The following is a 23,029-nucleotide window of genomic DNA, read 5'->3' as shown; positions in this document are numbered from 1 at the left end:
TTCATATCGACCGTCAACAAATGAGTTTTCTGTGAAACTCTTCTAGGACCAAAGCATTGCGTTTGGCTGCGCTGCCGTCTTCTGGCAATATTCCAATGCTTTCAAGTTCCCAGAACTTTCATAGAACCTTATCGGTCGCCTCACTGGAGGTGTTCACACGTACGCTCACTTGTGAGGCTACATTGACTTATGTACTGAAGAAGGGTGGCCCTTGAAACATTCACTCGAAGGTAGAACCAAGAGAGAAAGTCTGTTACCGAAGCGGCGTCAAATCTCTGCCGTCAAACTTCCACAAGTAATCTGCTCCAAGAACCTTATTTCAGGTGCAGTGGCCATTCCTGGGGAAAATAGCTTGTCAGCAATGGGGCAGTCACTGTGTTCGATTTCCCTTATGAATTCACTGGTACCTTACTACTTCATTGCAAATGAAGGGAATCTCAATCGCTTGAATAAAGTGTTCCGTGCTGTTGTACTAACTACACTATCAAAGTTCCACGATGCAGTGCAAGATCCTGTCTGTCCAAAGATCGAGGCTCAGGCTAATCTTCACCATTTCTTTCAAACCAAGCGTCTTAGACACATCTTGTATGATAGTGCATTGGCTACCACAGCCTGCTATGCCTCGGATGTAGGTGCACTTAGTGTTCCCTGTTCAAAGACTGGCGTATGAACTTCCTTGAAGGCTGTTTGTGGTGACTGTACTTGAGTTACTTGTATTTTCAGATAATTTGGGCTTCCATGTAAGGTCACATTGAAGACACATGTCGACCTTGGCATTTTACCTTTTGACACGTTTTGGCACAGTGACCTGCTACGGTACAACGAAAACAGCGATTGTCAGAAGTCTGCTTCTTCAATGTACCTTCTTTGCTGTTTTAGTAGGTACAGCCATCTGAAATATGGTTCGCTGAACCACACAAGAAACGCGCCTTGTTCTGTCTTTGAGGACGTGCACAGTGCTGCTCCTGTTAATGGATGAAAAGACTAAGGTATTCGACTCCAGGTCGGTTGCATTTCTTTTCAATACTTTCATCGCTTCACTCCCGGCTTTCTACTTCCTTTCGAAGGTACTTGGGCAAACCTTGCAAGTCCTCGCTTGCAGAAATTTCATGGCTGCTATCATGGGCTTCATTGGAAGCTGGCGTACCACTGGCTCGATCACGGTGGTATCCAATCACGATGTCTGCCGGTAAAACCCTGAGCAATATGTCGGCTGTCATCGCGGCACAAGTAGCCGAACTAATGTTGAGGCTTTTCAATCCGCGTTATGTGGCATTGGACGAAATCGTATGAAGTTCTTGGGCCCAGGACGTCATTGGAGGGCGTTATATTCGGCAGCTTTCGTAAGCGTCGTAGGTGCTCTTGAACAACGAGATGCTTGTTCCCGAAACGGCTTGAGAGGGTGTCGATGGCATCATCACAACTCTTCAGTCGCCTGTAGGCCCTTGATCGCTTTTGCAGCCACACCACTTAGTAAGTTCCGTAAGTACTGAAATTTCACTTTTTGTGACCTTCATGCTGGTGAACTGATGCCTTAAATTGTTCCTAGAATACAAGCCACTTACAAATTTCTCCAGAGAATGTCTGCAGCTGAAGTGTTGAGAGTCTTATGGAATGTTAGGCACGAGTCTCGTCAAGCTTCTGAACAATGGGTGTTGCAGCCGGTTGCACTGTCACGGACAAATACTGGTCAAGTATCAGTAGTGCCTCTCTAGCCTTTAATTCTCCAAGCGGTCCTCTAGCTGCGTCTTGGTATCTCACGACTGCCTCAAACTCCGCCGCAAACTTTTCATCAGTAAAGTACTCTTCTATCATCTCGTTCAGCTTGTCCAATTCTGCGTTGTTCGCTTCCAGCATTTCGGTAAGTGACACTACAGTGGTGATGTTACTTTCTAAAGTGCTTTTAGCTTCATTATTGAGGCTCGTGTTCATTTGTCGACATGACGTGCACTTTTCTTTAAGACTGTTCGTGATCCCTCTCGTGGTTGCGAGTTCCAACGCTCACCTTCATTGAAAGTGACACTTTCGATGAGTCGGCATAACTCAGTCCCAGCCTGGCTTTCCGTTGCATCGCTGACATCTCTGTCACGGGAAATATCCTCCGTCTGCTTTCAGGGATGCTGTCTTCCAGTAGACAGAGTCCTGGCACGTGGAAATCCCGAGTTTCAGCACAACTTGAATAAACCAGACCAATTGAGAGTGATAAGGATATATTCACATTAGAGCATACTCTTGCACTGACAATGTTCATGGCGAACGCTGCAGCTGATCCTCGTCTTTCCTTTGTCCGCTCACGCTCTTGCAGAAAAAAGAATTCTACACGGGTCGCCGAAACTGCTCGAGCGTTTGCCTACCCATCTGCCAATCTCTACCATCGTGACAAAGGCGAGAATGCATGCTCACGTCAAGGCACGGACAACTTTCTGCATCGGAGGCGTGCGAGGGCCTGTCGCACCAAGTGTTCCCCTCGCTCTCTGCGTCTGTGCTGCAACGCACGCTTCGTCGATTTCGGAAGTTTAGGTTTTACCATTGGCCGACGCATTTTCACTGTTCCCTTGCGATGTGCTACAGTAATTACTTATACAGCGAAACTGAAGCTCGCTGTTGTAAATTTTGTCGAAGAAAACTGGAAGCGTGCCGCCGCAAAGCACTTGAAGGGGACGTACTTCACCGTGACGACCGGCGCAATCGGTGCACGAGAAAGAAGAGTGCGCACATGCCAATGCAAGTTTTCTGCCATTAAAGGAGGCCTTTGCAATTATGTGCGGATGCTTAGTTCTTCTGGCATCACCGTGTCACGGGACCAAGTTTCTCCCAGCATCGTCAACAGAGCTTCAAGAAAATGGGGCGTGCGAACATGCTGAACAGAACCGAGGGTCATGCGCTTCGGGAAAGCGGTGGCAGCGGCCGCGACGATTCCCAATCGGACTTCGCAAAAAGCGATTCCCACTAGACCGTGCGTGACCGGATCTGACTGGTTAAAGCAAGCGATGATCCTTTAAGTACACTTCCTTTAAGTGCCAATTAATTTTTTTTTTGTAAAAGTATATACTACACGTTAGGACTATGACAATAATGCGTATGTGCTACGAAATACACATGTAATTTGCACACGGCCTTGAAGTCGGGAAAAAAGTGTGCAAATGATGCAAGTAAATACGCTATTAGAACATCATTTGAAAAGGCTATTGGCACCAACACATGCGCAACCGTTCGATAATGACCCGTGCCTGTCTCCATTGTAACCTCTCTGGTCTCAAACACAAAACTGACAAAATACCAAGCACCTTGAATGCTATCCACAGAACATTCCCTAATTAAAAGCAATTGTGATGTCCTACTTTCTTGATGGCAAGAATCAACCACCACAGCATTACATCTGCAAGGAATAAACAGACAAAACTATGAAAAATTTACGAAGTAATTTTTGAATGCTCTTTCGTCTTATTTCTAAGTGCGCGGTAGAAATTAGCCCAAGTTCCCACTTTCATTATTGTAGCAGTGGCAACCAGCCAGCGAGACAAATTGTGCACCCCCCGCCTCCAATGTGTTGACATGCCAGAATTTATAACAGCCTTGTTTCTGCCATTAACACCTTGCTGCCTCCTATTGGTTTGTTGCCACTACCTTCAGATTGATATGTGGACTTTAACGTTCCAAAACCACCATACGTTTACGAGACACCATCGTGAACTCCAGAAATTTAGACCTACAGGGGTTCTTTAACGTGCACCCAAATCTGAACACACCGGCCTGCAGCATTTTCACCTCCATCGAAAATGCAGCAGCAGCCGCCATTGCTACTGTCTTCTGCAGATATTTCTAGATTGGTTGGTTCAAATGCAACTTAGGCACCGCACCCACAGACACTGCCAAGGAGAGCTTCCGATAAATTCAAGCTCCTGCGATTCGCCAACTTGCACCAGCATTAGACGGCACATCGCCTTCGAGCATTTCACTCATATATCAAATTGCAACCATTTCCACCAGGATCGAACCCACAAGGGGAAATTCGAGAGAAGTGAACAGTATGCATGTAAATAACACAGAAGCCAGGAGTCAAACCAGATGTCAATTTTAATGCCACCTCAAAATCATGAGCTCGACTGATAACACAAGGTCTACAGGCTAGATTGCTATACCTCCAAGTTGCCACTGATCCCACGCTGCCCCATTGTTCATACTCACCTCTGACAAGTCCTGAAAAAACTGCGTCCTGAAGCAAGACCATCGATTGTTTAGAAACAGCTCTAAGCTACACTCAAACCTCGATTACAACCGAGCAAATGCAAACTACTAGCCTCGAAATATAATGTTAGGAACATAGATTTTATAACGAATTTTCAGGTATCACGAACTTGTTTTCACATAAGATGTAACTGTTATGAGGCTTGATTGTATACCTAAATTTGATTGCCCAATGTTAAGTGAGAGTACACTGCTAATGCTATAAGTACTGCTTTATAATACCAGTACTTCTCTGTAAAAAGCTGCAGAAAAAGAGCCCACCAACCATCCCAAAGCTGCATCTAGTCCTAGCCACAACAGCCCACCCCACCATTCCATCCCACAGTTGTGCGCAACTCTTACGGCACCTGTTTGCATCCTGCCATGTGTGGATCCAATCCTGAATTCCATCCATTCCTATTGATCCAGATTCCACACACACGTGTAAACAGGTCCTGAACCCCTGCGTGTCAGTCCTCCTCCTCGTCAGGAGTGAGACCTTTGGCAAGAAAACAGGACAGGACGGTTAGCAAAGCAGAGTGGCATGAACGGCTCCCACCACCCCTATCCTCGCAACAAATTCACACAATTGTGCATAAAAAACAAAAGGGGTACAACTCCCTTTCCTGCACTGCTTGGGTAGGGGACAACAGCTCTACAGTAGGCACCACTTGCACGATACAGCAAAAAGCCACAAAATGTTTTAATACAGCAGCATGGGGGAAATTGTAAGCTAGCGAGACCACCCTGCGGATGTTTAAAACACTGCACTCTGCAAATAAGTTGTCGCAATGTGTCCCAAGATAATATTGCTGCCTTAATAACAAGTAAAATGAAAATCAGCGACTCCCCTGTAGATGAACAAAATGTGCATTTCACACCCGAATGACTACATCATCGGACTTTGTTCCAAGCCTTGGGAGGAGAGAGCCACAGACTCTCGTCGTTCATCTTCAAAGGAGTCGCCTGTTTTTTCAAATCCAGGATCTTTGCCGGGCTTTGAGCCACCCTTACACTTTATTTGAATAAGAAAATGAGCTAGTGTCAACTACCATACTGTGCCTTAATCTAGAAAGTGCACCTTGATGTTTGCAATTTCAAAAGGGCACAACAGGGCTCGTTAGATAAGCATAGACAGTGAAAAAGAGAACAGGAGGTTAGTGAACGCTCGCACCCTGGGCATGTATCTTTTATAAGGCTACCGAGTCTTCTGGCAAAACAAGCATGAAGGATGGCAGATTACAAAGTGAAGCAAGCCTGGCCCGGCAGAGCCGTAAGATGCCTTCCAAAAAGAGGGGGGAGCAAGTGAGAGCGCACGAGCCAACGCGACGGCGAGCGTCAATGTGGGGTTGGTTTAGGGAGGGGCCTACCCTGAAATGAGGCTCCGAATTCCTGATGGCCAATTCCGTCTCCCGTGTGCAGGATGCGTGCTGCTCCTTCCTATGCGCTACGCGGCGTGTTCTCCTCCTGCCATTGTGTGCAAGCCACTTCTCCCAGCGCCGTATTCCTCTTGCGCTCCCCGAACCAGCGCTTGCTCTACTGAACAAAACGTTTTTTGTTTTTCTCCCCTTCCTGCCGCGTGCGCCTTGCCAAATCCTCGGTAGGGCAGCACCACACCTTTTTTTCACAATCCACCCGCTAAGCTCCTCCGATCCAAATGTGAGTGTCTGCAAACATATCCACTTTAGTGATCCTCAGCGACGTGTGCCATCCTCCCGTTTTGTGGCATCTAGACAGACAAACAGATTGAGACAAGAGATGGGCATCGCCATTCACAAGACAAGTTTTTTTTTTTTTTTGCTTTGCAAACAACACACCACAAACACTCATATCGAAATGTGCTTTTTGCTGCAGCTGGTGTAAGCTTAAGTGCTACCCGATTAAGATTGCATGATGTGCCAACATACAAATGAACAGGCTGAAAGTGCATGTGTATGCATACGATTTCTACATGTGCGCTACTCTGGTGACAAGAATAAAGGTGAAAAACAATCTGTACATGGCTTGTCACAAAACGGTGGGCTAATGAAATGGTGATGCAAAAATGACATTCCCACACTACAAAAGCGACAATTTAAGCAGTACTTGAATAAAGAACAAAAATTAATCTATGCATATGCACGAAAATCATTTGGACATAGAATTAGTATGACAGGTGCTAATTCTGACTACTCTAATAAAGCTGGAAGCCAGTTGCTAATGCTCAGCATCAATGATTGCCTGGGAACTCTACTTTGGAGTAAAAAAATTTCTAACAGCGGACAGCTGACCTTCCGGATTTTGAACAATGATGGGATGGTACCCAATGCTACGGCCCGAAATTAACACAGTGCAACAACACTTTGGATCAACCACAGCAATGCAAGAAAACAAAAGTAATGAAGCTACAATGATTCACAAAAAAAAAAAAAAAAAAACCCTGGTCGGAAAGGTTGCCTGTGGAGCGCACAATGCTGTCCATCGTACATCAGACCTCAAAATGTTCCCAGTTCAGTTGGAGTGCGAGCAGGAGCGGGAGCGTGATGGTGTTCGTGACCCAGACCGGCGGGCTGGAGAGTACGTGGGAGAACCACGAGAGCGGCGTGGAGAGTAGCTGCGGCTTCGGCTGCGCGAGCGGCTGCTGTAGTCTTCACGCACCCTGATGTACGACACTTCACCCTGAAATGAATTGAGGAGCTCATCAAAACATCGCCACACACAGGCCCAAGTAAGTCGCAGCACCTTACAAACTCCCTTAGACTTGTAGACTGCCGTAGCACTAGCTGCAGTGCTGTCATTAGGCAAGCAAAGGTCTCCAGATTACTCTAAGCAGCTGATGTTTCTCCGAAGTACCGTATTTACTCGCGTAATGAACCCACTTGCACCAGTGCCATTGACAATCGAAACATTAACTCAAGTCATTATACAGTCGAACCCTGCTACAACGAAACAAATGGGGTGCAGAAAAAATTTCGTTGTAGGGAAATAAATAAATAAATAAATATATATATATATATATATATATATATATATATATATATATAGCTGATCTGAGCTGACAAAACAAAGGAACGTTTATTCTCAAAATCCAAAAAAATGTCCACTGCTTCCTATCTTTCCCAGCAGCGTCACGATGCAAAAAAGCACGCCGAAACAACGCCTACAATCGCATTCATAAACGTACCAAACAGTTGCATTAAGGGGGGACGCGGCCTTTGAAAACCGAAAAATCGCGAAAAAGTCGATTTTTGGCAAACCACATATTCGGGCAGTATGTGTCATAAACTACCTTTTTTGTAAATATCAACGTCTAATTCGTCGCGAAACCATTTGAAATAAAGTTTAGAACATGCCGCGGCGGCCCTCAAGCGGCGCGCGAGCGCTCAAAATACCCCAACTTGGCGTGATCGCAGTTTCTCGACCGCTCGACGGAGCGCCGCCATTTTGGTGTTTTGTTTGTGAATTCTTGCTCTTTCACCGGCACCTGCGTCGCCGGCGGCAGCGCAGGAGAGGAGCAAGCCGCTCATGATTGGAGGGCTCGCGAGAGCTTTCAAGTTTCCCGCGGCTGAGGCGCGCAGCTGGGATTGGGCGAAGCGCGCGCTCCCCAAGGACGCGGGGGAGCCCGCGACTGCCATTGGCTGCTGCGCGCGATGACGTAGCGCTCTTGCGCATAATGCGGCCGATGCGGCCGCTCGTCTGCTGCTCCTCTGTCCGGCGTCTTTGTGTTCCGCTTGCTTCCGTGTATCGTTGCAGCCGTTCGCATACTCTCCACGATTCAACTGTCTTCGAAACGATTTTCAACCTTCTTTACGAGACGATTTTCAACCGTCTTTACGAGACGATTTTCAACCGTCTTTACGAGACGATTTTCAACCGTCTTTACGAGACCGTTGTTGTGTTTGCTCACGATGCGCCCAACGAAAAAGAAGACGCTACAATCGTTCGGTGCAAGGAAGCGAGCTATGAAGCTTGTCCGCGCGGCGAGGCTCTCCGCTCGCACATGCGCCGACGGTACCTGTGGGGCAGCTTCTGCTTCATCTACGCAAGAGAGTGGTCGCATCGACGCGCCTAGCAACGGGACTCCTGCTCCGCCGGTGCAAGAATTTGTCGTTACAAGTGCGTCTGGTGTCTCGTGCTCATCGACAGTGGCTTCCGCATCTTCTCTTTCGTCGGCCTCGAGTGCGATCGCGTCGTCAACTGTGCATTTGTGAACAAGTTTCCTGACGTGCGAGGAGAAAGAGGCGCCGGATCAACAACGCGCTGCTGTGCAAAGAGAACTTGGCGCTATGCCAGCGACGGAGCGGAAATTTCAGGCAATGGAGCGCGATCATGAAGCTGCCACCGCTACAAGTGAAGGCGAAAAATTTTTCCTTGTGCAAATGGATGCCCTAGACGACCTGCTATCTCGGACCCCGTGCCACCGGTGCACCGCGATTGGGATGAAGGTACGAGGAGGCACCCAACTTGGACTTGCTGCAAAGCTTGAGCTAGTATGCTTGCATTGTGGAGTAGTTTCAAGCTCATGGAGTTCATCTCGTCAGGATGACACAAAGGCCTTTGATGCGAATGTAAGAGCCATTATGGCAACAAAAATAGGCAAGGGACAAACAGCTCTCAACGACTTTTGGGCAGCGATGAACGTGTCCCATCGTGGCCTCCATCACAAGACCTGTCAGAAGCACCTGAAGAAATTCAGGGAACCGCAGACACAATGCATAGAAAATTTCTATGCAGAATCTGCTTCTGCTGTAAAAGCCACTTACAAAGAAATGGATCAATATTTCACCAAGGATATAACAGTTTGTTATGATGGAACATGGCACAAGCATGGGCACACGTCCCATATTGGAGTCGGGGCAATTATCGAATACCATACGGGCCTTATCTTGGACGCCGTTGTTCTGTCTAATCAGTGCCTTGGTTGCCAAGTAGGGCCAAAGCCTGGAGACGCAGACTATGCATGCTGGCTGGAGAATCATGTGTGCCAGAAAAACACCGACTCTAAATCAAGGAGAATGGAGGTTGAGGCAGCTATCATCCTCTTTTCACGCTCACTGTCGAAGCACAACCTCCGTTACACAACGCTCGTGTCTGATGGAGATTGTGCCACCTTCTCTGCCCTTGTACAAGAAAATGTTTATGGACTGGTCCCCCATTTCAAAAGAGGAATGCCTGAACCACGTTCAGAAGAGGATGGGGACTGCACTTCGCAACCTTGTGCAGAAAAGTGACAAGGCTTTGGGAGGGAAGGGCAGGCTGACAAAGGCCCTCATCGACAAGCTGACAGATTATTATGGCTGGGCCCTACGGAACAATTCCGATGATGTGGCTGCAATGCGGCGGGCAGTGATGGCATCGTACCACCATGTGACGTCGACGGATGAGGAGCCGCACCACGACTTGTGCCCAGAGGGTGCAGACTCCTGGTGTCGTCACAATGCCAGCAAGATTACCGGTGTTCCACCTCCGAAGCATTCGTACAAGCTGCCACGCTATGTTGCAGATGCACTTCTACCCATTTATGAGAGGCTCTCACAGGCTTCTCTTCTGCAACGCTGCCTGGGAGCAAAGACGCAGAATGCATCAGAGTCGTCTCACTCTGTGCTGTGGTCCCTCATGCCCAAAGAGCAGCATGCGTCACTGGTTGCTGTGGAGACAGCACTGCATGATGCAGTGCTAAGATACAATGCTGGCTGCTACAGGGCCACCCAAGAGCTAGCTTCATCAGTGGGGCTAACACCTGGCCACCTGGCCATTCAACGGGCAGCCGAGAAAGATTCTCTGCGCTTGAAAAAGGCTAAGAAGCGATCCCTAGAGAAGATGGAAAGGCGGCAAAGAAAGAGAGTGCCAAAGGACACCTCCAGTTACGCTGCAGGTTCATTTTAGAACTGCCTATGCGCTCAAAACTTTCAAACGTCGTTTTCTCAAAATGACTTTTTTGGCTAGTGAGGCTGCTTATTCCAGCCATATCTCTGGAACCACTCATTGGATTTCCATAAGTCTTTTTTTATTATGTACATGAATAAATTTCTGAGGGGGTGACAAGCCCATTTTTTCAATATATTGTGTGTGTTATTTATTACATTTAATCAAAATTTGATTGATAATATCCTAATCACGAACACAAAGTTTGATGGTCTGCTAAAACTTTTCAGCAAGGAAATTCAAAAAAAGGGCTCTGTTACCCCCTGGAGTGTTACCCCCTGGAGTATCAATCTGGGAATCATAGTTAATTTCACAGTTCCAGCACCTTTTGAAAGTTCTCCAGGCCTGGAATAAGAGAACCATGTGCACTACCCTGATATTCTGCTGTAACTTGAAAACCAGTGAACATAACTTGATGAAATTTTGTAGTTCTTCTAATGCTTTTGCTATAAAATTTCCTGAAAATTTCATTAAGATATCTCAATAAACAAAAAAGTTGGTATCCGATGGTAGCCTCCCCCCTTAACACGTTAACACCAGCAGCTGTCCGCCGTCAAAGTGTCAACGCCGAGATAAAGGCATAGTATCGTGAAACGGAGACTTTTGCTTTATTCTATGCCATTCTTATCATCCATCGCTCACGGCTAGCTGATTTGGTTGATGATGTGGATGAATAGCCACTCTGATTAGCTACCACACTGGCCAAGCGCGAACATAATGATAAGTATCGGAATCTGAAAAGGCATCTAAAAAAGTTTTGCGGGAAAGCCACTCACCACCGGCGTAGGCGCAGTGCTTGCACTTCTGAGTACTAGCGTTGCTTTATTCATTTTCTTCGCTCTTTTCCTTCAGATTCTTATGAAGGTACGAGAAAAACTCAGTTGCTCTCGTCACGCCTGGAAGTCTTGATTTTATGTTTACGTTCATGATATGTAATAATAAAAAAAGTGTGTCAGCTCTTTGAACTAGTGATACATATGTATATTTATAGTAGGCCACACATTACTTCGGCTTCTTTAGCGCCGTTTTTCCCAATTGCCTAATATAAAACTATTTTTTACTCTTGATTGCTATTGAGCCACTTAGGAATAAAATATTTTCATCGCATTGGGTTCATTCGTTCACTGTGCGAGTTAACCAGTCAAAGCTTTGTAGTTTTCAACTAGAGCGAGCTGGATAGCGATCGAGCGTGGCCGTGCGACGCCCGCGTTACGCATGGCTCTGATATTACACTCGTATTACAATCGCGGCTCACGACAATGGATGTGAATTGTTGTTCAACAACCCTGTCATGTCCAACATTTTTTCTCCTTAAGGTTTCAAAGCTGCATTCAATTCACGCGCTAGCAGCAACACCTTGCCGATTCAAATAGTTCTAGTTTCAATTTTCTCTTTAATTTTAGCGTTTCAGCCGCCAGACAAATTTAGACAGATGCAGCTGACACACGTTGACCAACTACGCATGTATAACGTATTCACTACTGCATGTGTGCTTAATTCATAGCGAGCAAGTTTTGCAGTGCCGTAGATTAAAAAAAAAAAGAGAGGAAAGTGCATGAGCGTCAGCAGAGAAAAAAGAGGCACTTGCCCCACTAAAGCCACAGCAGCACTTAATCTCATTTAAGCTAGACCAGTGCTCTCATTCTCGCTAAGCCGAGATTCAACAATGGTTTGCATTCCCAAGAGAAAATACTGCCGACGACCATGGCCAAGCGTTTATTCCTTCCGACTGAACACTAATCTTTCTATAGCAACACCCGCTGCACACGAGGCTAATCACATGGGCTCTACATAGCACGATTCAACACTGAATGCATTTGCTGCCGTATTTCTATTCAGATGGCTACATTAGTGAAGCCCGGTGAAAATAACAGCCATTGCCAACCCCGCCTAATATACCCAGCGTTGGCTTCTCCAGAGTGCAAATAAACCACCTATGACCACGTGATGGCGCTCTGCAAATAGGGGTGTTGACTGCCTGTAGGCAGAGAGAGCGGCGCTCTGAAGATGGTGGCGCAACTCTGCTACTTAAAGATAGCATATACAGTAACTCTGATGCTTGCTGAGCAGTGGTGGTTTCTGGTGGTGCAAACGCGTATTTTGGACTTCGTGAACGCATAAAAGATTGGGTTTAATGCGTAGCAATAAGTAGCTGAGCCTATAATTGCATCATAAAATTTCATTGAAGCGGAACGATTGAAGAAAAAGTGTGTTGCGGTGACAATATTTATGCGTTGACTCCCATGAGCCGCTGACGGGTTATCGCAAATTTTCAGTTGTAGTGGAGTTCGACTGTATCCCAAAATAATGATGCAATAAAAGTTGAATAAAAGTTCAGAGTAGTGTGAATGCGGACGACAAAAGTTAAAAGTCGCGCCTTTTTCGGTAGAGCGCCATCTGTCAAATGCAGGCGAAACCTCTGTTTATAGCGCTACGCAAGCACAGCAGCACAAGAACAAAGGAAAAACACATGCATGACCTACGTGATGGTGGGCGCGCGGCGTAGAAACAAGCTATGCACCTACACCTTAGGGGCCATGCAAAGCACCACCGCAACGATGGTGCATGCAGCGACATTTGTGTGCCGCCATCCGACACTGCGTTGTTCTCGGGTTTGTTGTTGGGAACCAAGTCAGAAACACCTGCTGTGCAGTGCACGTTTGGCCGGTACGCTAGCTACAGATCTAGTTTTAGTTTTGCAGTTGGCCGAGCATGCAAACAGAGCGGCTGGACAAATCTGCATCGATCCATGTGCGTTTGTTACAGTAGAAAACAAGAGCTTCTGGCTACAAAAAGATTCGTCACGCATTTGGTGGGCCAAAACAAGCAAGACCGTTGTGCGAGGTTTTTGCTAACTCTTGGGACTCTCTCATGTAATGAACCCTCCCCCGAAATTGATGTCCACTTTTCTGAAAAAAAAAAAGGGGGGGGGGGGGGGGGTTCATTTAGCGCGTAAATACGGCATATAATCTCATGGCTTTGTCGAAATATCCCGACCAGAGACAGGGTCCGAACTCAAAATTTTGCGGATGTGCACAGTACAGTAGAGTAGGTCATCTCGCAACATGCGTAAAAATGCCCACTTTGTATGGGGAAGCATTATGGAGCCAACAATGCAATCCTCTCCGAAACTGAAGATCAGCTTGGCTTTTTGTACTGGCTCAAGGTACGTACAGGTTTCTAAAGCGAAAATTCAAGGCTATTCAAGGACTTGTTGCAAGTTCTTCAAGGACTCAAAGCGGCATGCTAAGCTGGAATTCTTCACTCTAAAAATTTTCAAAAATGATAAATTTCATTACACTTACAATATATGGATATCACAATTATAAAAAGAAGAGCATAGTATTAACAACTTCTCGTACTCTCTCCATGGGGAGAGAGCACTATGTCATGTCGAAAAGTTATGGCCTTCAACCCGCATGTGTAGTCAGGCCTTAAAGGGTCGTGCCACAATATTAGTGGCTTGTGTGCTCTTTGCTGCAAACTTAAATTATAGCTCCAATAAGCACGATACACGCACCAAGATTCATTTATTCTCGCTATATAATTTGTCACCTTTTTAATATGGACAATTTTCAATTCCTGTTTGTGGGGACGAAGTTGTGCAGGTACAAAGCAGTGTATCCGACTTAGTCACGTGATCACAAGGCTTTGCATGCGTCATGCTGAGTATTGTCAGCTCTCACACACATGTGCCACAGAAGCACCTGCAAAACAATTACGCCGCTACCTGCAGAAGCCGCGATGCTTTGCTGATATGTATGGGGCAGAAGTCACTCAGCAGACTACAGATCTGGAGTGACGTCACTAGAACTTTTATTGCCCTTGCTGTAGAGCTATGTCAGTGTTGGACGCACTCATGATGGGGCTCAATTAGAAGAATGAGCAATTAGGTACAACAGGGAAGTGACTTAATATATATTCTTATGTTCGCTATAACCTTGAAATTTGATGGCACCACCCCATCAAGAGTGCCGGCTTGTGCGCAGTTGACACTCGCAGCTCATTGCTCAACAACCAAGAAGTAACAAGTGTGACAGTGGTTAATTTACACTCATCCTGTGGATATATGTGTGTTCTTTTCTAGCACAGTTCTTGGTTTGTTTAAGCAGCACGCTTCGAGTGTCGAGCTACAGCAGTCGTTCATCAGCACTCGTCCTGTGCGCTTTGTTTACATTCGTCCTTCGTGCTTGAGCGGCACGTTGCATGTATGGGGTTGCTTGCCCTTCTTCGTGTGACATTGTAATTTTTCGCTATCACATTCACTGCTTCACCCTCACCACAAACCAACTTTTTCTTTCACATGCACTTTTGCAAAATGAGATCATGTGCACCAACGCCCGTAGTGCTTCAGAAATGGGGAATTTGGCAGGTTCTGACACTGATGTACCACATTTAGGAGGTCGCAATGTCGATGTGAGAGTGCACTGCTCAGGAAATTCAAAGATATTCAAGGATGGCGAAAAAATCCGGGACCTTCTCAAGGGCCTTGAAAATGCATTCTTCAAATTCAAGGGTTTTCAAGGATTTCAAGGACCTGTACGAACCCTGTGGCTCCTCGAGTTGCACTAGTACGGTTTTTATTGATTACTTAAGTCTTCGAGTGAGCAATCCATATAATGCCATAACTAAAGTTTCTTCAAAATAATTTCCCAAATTGTACATTTTACACATTGTTAGCATGCTCTTTTAACATATCACTTACACATCAAGAACTCAAGCACAGAGGTGCACAACGGCCACTAAGTCGAAGTGTTCTTCAAAAACTTATTTTAAAATGAATAATTTATAAATTAAAATAAATGCCAAAGCAGTCATTAAAAACAACAGGCCTCCTAATCACCGGCATTCATCGCACAGGACTGGGCCACTTCTCGTGTAGTCAGCGGCACACACTGGACATCTGAGGTGCATGCGCAGCAATCGCAACAGACTGCTGATGAGGCTGTCCTGGAGTTACAAGTCGGAAATTACTCTTTTTGATAAAGTCCCTTCGCAAGTAGTTTCCAGTTTTTCAGACTGTTTCGCAGGCTGCCCCATCCGATGAGGATCTCCTCCAGGCATCTGATCTGTCCCAGTGAACAGTCACCCAGAGAACACAAGACATGCCAATACTGTGCCTTAGACCGGGGCAAAAAAAAGTTTGCGATAAAAATATCAGTGCCAGTGTGCTTCTCCCATGGTGGCAAGACAACAGAAATTCTGTGGTAGATCCAGCACTAATAATAATAGTAATAATACACATATTTGGGGTTTTACATGCCAAAACCACGATACAATTATGAGAAACGATGTGGCGGAGGGCTCCAGAAATGTGATCTGCTGTTCTTCATGTACTGACGACGACGCCCGGGCCTCTAGCATTCGGCCAACATCAAAATGCGACCACTGCAGCACGGATCAAATGCTCAACATTCAGGTCAGGGGGTGCTTTTCATCTTGCATTTCTTTTTGTACATACAGTGGACTCCTCTTAAACGGAACTCGATGGGGCAAGAAAATTTGTTCCATTGATGAGAAGTTTCATTTAGGCAAAGCCCACAAAATGAATGAAACATGACTATTTCAAAAGCACCAACTGTTGCTGACTGAAAAAAAAAAAAAAAACAGAAGTATACAATACTACTACAGCTGATTAGAAAAAAAAAAAAAAAAAGCTTTGCTAAGATTACCGACTCAGAAAAAAAGAAGTGATGACAGTTTTGTTGGCTTTGTTCAAGCATTTTTTCACAAAGTAAGACTGTATGGCCGAAAGGCTGGGCAGGAAATCCGTGCCACCGTCGTGTTCAAAGTAGCGCTGCAACAAGATGACAGCATCTCTTGCTGCACTGTCCGCCATTACAATGGGCTCAGGATCACACACACCATCTCATCACCACTTCAGCACAGGTCCTCATCTCGAACTTCAGCAGCAAGTTCCTGAAGACTAACCTCGCGGCATGCGGCGAAGTTTTCATCAAGTGTTTCATAGTCCACCCGCGTGAAAGATGACTGTCACCTGACTGAAGAGATAATCAGCCTCCTCAGCCTCGGCAATGTTGTCTTTGTCATCTGGAAGGTCTTGTCTAGAAAATCCTGCATGGTGGAAGCACCTTTGCACAGTTGATACTTTCACACATTCATAGGCATTGGTTAGAATGATGAGCTGAGAGCGAGTCCACATTGTAATCTTTTTGTTGTCTGCACAAAGAAGCATTCGCTGAAGGACTTGGCAGTGGTAGAGAACCTTCAGCTTTTGAATTATGCCCTGGTCCAACAATTGAACGATTGCGGTTGCATTTAATGGCAGGAACTCTAGGCTGATCGATTTGAGTCTATCGGTTGACCGTGAGTAGGGCATTCATCAACGATAAAAATAACCTTCCTGTTCTGCTGAGTAAATCTTCTATCCTCTTCGCGCAACCATGTATGTCTCCAAGATTGCTTGTGTCATCCAAGATTTCCCGTTCACGTGGTACGTGACAGGCAGCGTGCACACAACTTTGCAGCAGCGTGGGTGCTTTGCTTTCCCCACAACTAACATCTTCAACTTTTCGCTACCTATGTTGGCAGCTACTAGCACCGTAATACGATCTTTGCTTTGCTTTCCTCCCTACAGGTTTCGCCCTTGTAAGCAAGAGTCTCAGTAGGGAGAGCTTTATAAAACAACCTCATTTCATCAACATTAAACACGTCCTGTTGATCGTAGGCTTTCAAAATTTCTTGCAACCTCCCCTGTTGCCAGTGGCTACAAATCTCTGTTTACAGCCGCACTTTCTCCAGGAACTGTCTGAAAGACAAAACCGTGCTGCTTTTTACAACGGCTCAGCCAGCATCACTCAACCAGAAGTCCTCGATCATCATCCGAGTAGCCATCTTTTTGGCCTTTGCTTCCGAATTAGGGCCGCGGATCGGGAAGTTCGCACTGTGCGCTCGCTTGGACCAGAGGAAAAGAACATCTTCAATTTCCTTCTATGCTGTCGTTCTCATCCGCATTCTGTCGTAAGCAAAGTTCCCAAGTTTTACAGCTTCTTCAATCTTCCCATTGTTCTTGAGTATCCTCGACAAAGTGGACTTGGGAATATTGAACTTTTTCGCAATATTCGTCTTCAAAAGGCCATTGCGGTCAAGTTCTTGGATCATTTTTATTATCATTGCGAGTGAAAGTGCATTGTGCTGCTGTTTTTTCGGTTCCATCTCAAGTTTACGACGATACGTCGATCGCTGGATTGGCTTGGCTAGGCTATCTTCGGCCTATGTTACATGGTTGCAAGACTGCCGTGGGCACTTTCGCCGTTCATGGATTTTTGCCCGTTTTAGTTCCATTTTTAACCGATGTAAGCATAAAAAATTTTCCGATTACCTGAAACTTAATAAATATATAGGAGACCAACCAAATGTGCCTAGATAGTTTCGTTTATGCAACGTTTCCGTTTAACCGAGTTTCGTTTAATGGGATTGATTTGATTGATATGCGAGGTTTAACATCCCAAAACCACCATATGAGAGACGCTGCAGTGGAGGGCTCGGGAAATTTCGACCACCTGGGGTTCCCAAATCCGAGCACATAGGCCTACAACATTTCCACCTCCATCGGAAATGCAGCCGCCACAGCCGGGATTCAATTCCGCGACCTGCGGGTCAGCAGCCGAGTACATTAGCCACTAGACCACCGCGGCAGGGCTCGTTTAATGGGAGTCCATTACATTAGCTTGGAAAAATGAAAGGACCTTGAACAGGGGGTGTTGCTGGAGCCAGTTTCTTGACAAAAACAAGACCACTAGTCAAAACGTTGACTCCAGCGACACCTCCCGTTCAAAGATTTTTTTTTTTTTTTTCTCTCCAGGACTATCTTCCCAGAACTTGTCTTATTCTATAGCTCAACCTAGGTACAGTTAGTTTACTAATTACTGATGCCATGTCTGCATGCTACTCGTGGCTATCACAATGAAAATTTTGCACTGGTGGTTCCCAAGTTGACTAATACCCTTACAACTATAGCCAATTGTAAAGATAATCCGTTCTGCGACAAATAGTCCCTATAGAAGCCCGAACTGCTATAAATGGCATTTTACTCAAACAGAATCTCCATTTGATAACCCAACAAGTCTATCTCACCTCATGGGACCGAAAGCGCGAGTCATCCAGCTTCTTGACAGCATATTTCATGTCCTCATATCGGAGGAACTCCACGACACCAGTACCATCCTTGAACACATCAGCATAGCAAACATCACCAGCCTCCCGCATGTGATCCTTCAGGTCCTGCCAGCTGCCACTAGGGGGCAAACCTACACAAATAAGCAGATACAGATTCCTCACATACAGCTAAAAAAAAAAACTGCATCGGGTATGAAGCCTGTTGAGTACTACAAAACAGCACTGTCAAGGCTCACTAAATGAAACTATGAGGTGCATTTACAACTTGGAGTCAATGTAACAAGTAAAAAAAAAATGTTGCTCAAGAGAACTGAATGAAATCCTAGCCAGTTAGTGGTCATAGACCAGGTTATAAGGCAGAAATGGCAAATTAAGCAGGAATTCCAAGCAAGCCAAGTTCATGAAACAAGCTCTTCTCAAATCTTCCGCACAGTTTATTCAGTTTGACGCCATCACATATGAAACACTTATTCAGATTTTAGATCATGCGTGTACAGTAAGCCAACTTGCCCAGATAATGTAAAATGCAGCACAGCTGCAGTCTCCAAATAGCAACACATTTGAGATACTGGATGGCAGAGCAAAAAAATACTGCCCCAATTTTTAAAATCTGGCTAGCACGCTAAAACGTAGGCGAAATCTGGTGTGATTGCCAGATGAGGGCCCTGGAACTTGAGTGTGACGACTGCTGCACTTAGGAACCCTACGTACCTGAAACAAGAACTCTGTACTGGGACCTCCGGGCAGGAGGACCTCTGCCCCTGCCGGGTCCCATGCTGCCTCGCCCGGGTGCAGAGCCCCGGGGGAATTCCACACGCAAGCGGTAGCCATCATAGTCATAGCCATCTCGGGCTTGCACCGCATCCTCTGCATCTCTGTCACAGAAAAATAAGCAAAGTGGTCAAGTAAAATCAGATTGTATTCTGGAAGTTTGTGCGACCACCTTAAAATGTCACCGATATACTGCACAATAATGAAGAAGCATGGTTTAAGGATAGAGAAAGAAGTGCTAACTTGACGTGCAGAATATTAGCAGACGCAAATTAAAGAGACAATAAAGTCAAATAATTCACGTCGGTAAAGCTCACTGTTATCACAGTGCCCTACTTACCGATAAAATCAGGTAAATGCCCGAGATACATGCGTCGCAGTAGGAAAATTTCAAAATGATCTCGACGACTTCAGACAACCACATAAAATTAATCACTAGTAATCTATCTAGCTGCACTGAATAAAGACTAAATAAAAAACCTTCCGAGCATCAAGAGATGTAAATAAAATGCTGCCTGTTCGTCTCTGATTCATGAAAAAGAGAACCGCCAGACGTTACTATGGGGAATGGCACGACTGATTTAAAAGTACAACTTTCGCCCGGTTAAACTGGAGAGCTTGTGCTATCTAGCGGAGCCCAGTTAAACCAAGCACGCCTGCCATTATGAAGGCCATGGCTAAAAATTGTTCAATGACAGTTGATGCTGTGGCTCCCGCTACTTTCCCTTTTACTATAGTGTCAGCGGCCGTGCATTACAGCTGGGCAATGTGCACAACAGCGACGCGAGACGTTACATTGAGGCGTGTAATTGAAGCGAGTCAGTTCGTTGCGGACACCGAAACGAGATTTTGTTTCAAAATAAGCCCTTCCTTGGCACAAATGTAACACTGCAAGGTTTCTGGACCGCTATTTTCAACAATCGTAGACTAGTTGCCTTTCCTGTCCCTATAAGAAACACCCTACCAAATCAGGCAACACTGTTACAACAGAAAGTGATGTAATCATTACTGCAAATTTATAACGATAATTTGTTTGGCTAAGGGGTCCGTTCCGTGCAATGCCACAAAATGTACCTACCAAGAGCAGATACAGGAGCAAGTTGGCATTACATCTGTTACATGTTTGTGGTGTGTTCAGTTTGTCCATGTATGATAAACAGTGCGAGTACCTAAAAAAAATAGTTTCCAGCTATATGAAAGGGAACACAACAATGCGCTTCCAGAGCAATTATGTTGCGTGCGGATATGGATATGACTTATTTGCAAACAGGCCCGTTATGCGGGACATTCGGTGGTATGAAGAAACGCCGTGGTCGCTGCCAGTGGCAAGTGATCATAATCTACTTTCAGTCAGCAATGCACACACTTCATCGAAAACCCAGCTCTACCGTTTCACCACTTTGGTTCAGCACTACTAAAGCTCCAAGGTGTAAGAAAGCCACACGAATGCACAGTGAAACGTAGTTCCATATATAAGTGCCTAGAAAATGGCAGGGTTGTTTAAAATTTGCATTTGCTTGGTGTGTGTGTTGCGCTAAATCAATACATATATGTTTTTTTCTTCATCGCATTTAGTTGCTACACATTTATTTACTTGTGTCTGTTTACCTGCAGGAACTATGGTTACAAATCAACATGGCAGCCCCTATGCAGAAGCGACCACCCAATTCTATCTGAACTTGCTCCCACTAAATCTCCACAGCACTGACAGCAACAAATAAATTGTGAAATCAGCCATCGATTTGTTTCATCTTGCTCTGAGGATGAAGCATCAGGTACGTTTGGTCGTTATTAGCGAGATATGCTGCTTGCGTAGCCGTATCTGAGAAGCCCAATGCGCAGAGGCCAGGGCTTGGGCTGTGTCGCCAGACCAACGCTGCATCTCCAATTATCAGACATGCGACCTCGCGCAGCGTTCCACACGTGTCGGATGCTCCTTCGGTGAAACAAAAAAAAGATACAAAAGAAGCATTGCTGCGAGAGATCTGAGAAAATGCTTCGATGGAGAAGCAGTCATGCCAGAGCCACGAAGAGTGTCAAAGTGAAGTTATCTTCTGGCATGAGCATCTACCGATGTTCAGTAGAGCCACAAGTAGTTGAGATGCCTAACTTCCTGAAGTTGAAGTGTAATGGCTTGGTTGGCAGTTTTACTTATATTTTAAAAGTTAATAAACCATCCATGTTACATGCAATGAGCGCGCAAGGACAATTAGGCGAGCAGATGACACGGCACAGATGAATACATGCGGAGGGGCTAATTGCCTTTCCTATTGGCTGGGGCGCCCTGTAGCCTCCACAGTGCTGATAGAACTTCTGGAACAGTATAGTTCGGACACACCTAGGCCCACGGTCATAGGAGAATGCCATTCGGCAAAGAATGTAGGAAACTGATATGGGCCAACACATCTACTTGAATGTTCAAAACCACTCTATGGGCTGCAGTGCTGCCGATTACTCGTCCTTTAATGATACATAAGACATTGCCTCTCAACGATATTGCATACCATTTCCAAGCACGCATGCACAGGTCAGCTGCGAAGAGATTTCCATTTAAGACAGCAAATCGTGGCTCTCATTTGAGACGAAAAAGTATTTGCAAAGTATTTCACAAAGCAGAATGTGGTACAGTCCCAGCGTCCCACCGATTTCGTAAGCGCGCATTATTCGCGTGACGCCCTTGGGTAATCCAGTCACTAAAATGCACAAATTGACTGGAGCGACGAGCTTCTCGTTACGCCCTTCAAGGTCTAGAATATGCAATTGAATGAAATTTATTCGCCCAGAATACCCCCCCCCCCCCCACTTCGCATGTCGGAATCATTCCCAGCGAGCGGCTCCTTAATTTAGTTTTCTCGACCCACACCTATTCGATGCGCCGTCATTCGTGTTGCGAATCACCGTTGTCCACGTTGTCCAACACCAAACAAACCAGCTGTCCAATGCAACAGCTGCAACTCAGTCATGTCGGGTCCCTCATTTTATAAAAGGCGCTTCCGTCCACGCTCTTTGCAGTGCGAACAATGCCGCGATGGCATCTTCCGTAATTGCAGCCAGCAAAAAGCGGCTGTCCAGCTATATCGATAGACAGAAAGAAAAAAAGACTGCTCTCCTACCACTACTGATAGCAAATAGAAGGGGGTGGTACGCAGTCGCTTTATCTGTCTGAACTGGCGAAAGTTACGCTAGAGGCTGCTGCAAGTCTGACGACGCGCAAAATTGCGTTACAACCGAAAAATATGCTTACATCTGCAGTAAACAATGTTCTTCTACAATGCACACATAGCAGTCAAATGCCTGTGTGTGCTCCACGAGCTTCGTCATGGCACAGTTCCGACATTTCTGAAGTAAACGCGCGCAAGCCCCCGCATTCGCGGTAAAGATTGCGACAGCAAGGCGAGTCACAAGAGGCAGCTACCCAAGCAATGCAACACGGAAAACAAAATATATAAATGGATATCTAGGACAACAGCGCTAGACCAGAGCACCAAAACAATAGGGCAAGGGTGGTGCCCGGGCCGAAACCTTGAAACAGCTCAATGAGCGCGAGTGCCGCCCCGCAGCAAAAACAAAGCTGTTAATTACCACTTACTGCAGTCTTCCAAGTCAAGCAAATTCTAATGCACTAGCGCGCGCCTACAAAATTACGTAGGACGCTTACCTGGGGTCGTCGAATTCAACAAAAGCGAATGGCGGACCCCTGCGGTTCTTCAAGTCGATGAAAGTTATCTTGCCGAATTTGTAAAACAAATCCTCAATATCCTTGCTCCTGATGTCCGGGGGCAAATTTCCGACGTAGATCCTGCATTCGTTTCCTCGGAAAGACATGATGTCGAAGGATTGCCACCGATGGAACGCTAAGTACACGAAGACGTTTTTTGCTGCGCAATCGCAAGACTGTCGCCTCCCCGTCGCGTTTTCTCGCGATAAACGAGAACGCGCGAGCTTTGTCAACAAAATTATCTTTAGAATCAAAACAAAACTGCGGATG

At 45.8% G+C, this 23,029-nt stretch overlaps 1 protein-coding gene and 1 long non-coding RNA gene across 2 annotated transcripts; both read right to left on the bottom strand.

Annotated features, from left to right (window-relative positions):
* Positions 1-4,583: 4,583 nt before the first annotated feature.
* Positions 4,584-5,736, bottom strand: LOC119180370 (uncharacterized). The gene is made up of 2 exons (XR_005111020.2): positions 5,598-5,736; positions 4,584-4,726 (listed from the first exon to the last, which is right to left on the bottom strand). It is a non-coding gene; the product is annotated as an uncharacterized LOC119180370 (long non-coding RNA).
* A 262-nt stretch (positions 5,737-5,998) lies between these two features.
* LOC142803641 (serine/arginine-rich splicing factor 1A-like) lies at positions 5,999-22,966 on the bottom strand. Its single transcript, XM_075889102.1, has 4 exons — positions 22,700-22,966; positions 18,982-19,145; positions 18,229-18,401; positions 5,999-6,885 (listed from the first exon to the last, which is right to left on the bottom strand). Exons 1-4 carry the CDS (start codon positions 22,864-22,866, stop codon positions 6,718-6,720), a joined length of 672 nt encoding a protein of 223 aa, XP_075745217.1. The 5' UTR covers positions 22,867-22,966; the 3' UTR covers positions 5,999-6,717.
* Positions 22,967-23,029: the final 63 nt, after the last annotated feature.

The sequence above is a fragment of the Rhipicephalus microplus genome, chromosome 3 (assembly GCF_043290135.1).
Source record: "Rhipicephalus microplus isolate Deutch F79 chromosome 3, USDA_Rmic, whole genome shotgun sequence".
Lineage (NCBI taxonomy): Eukaryota > Metazoa > Arthropoda > Arachnida > Ixodida > Ixodidae > Rhipicephalus > Rhipicephalus microplus.
This window is presented reverse-complemented; position numbering and strand designations above follow the sequence as displayed.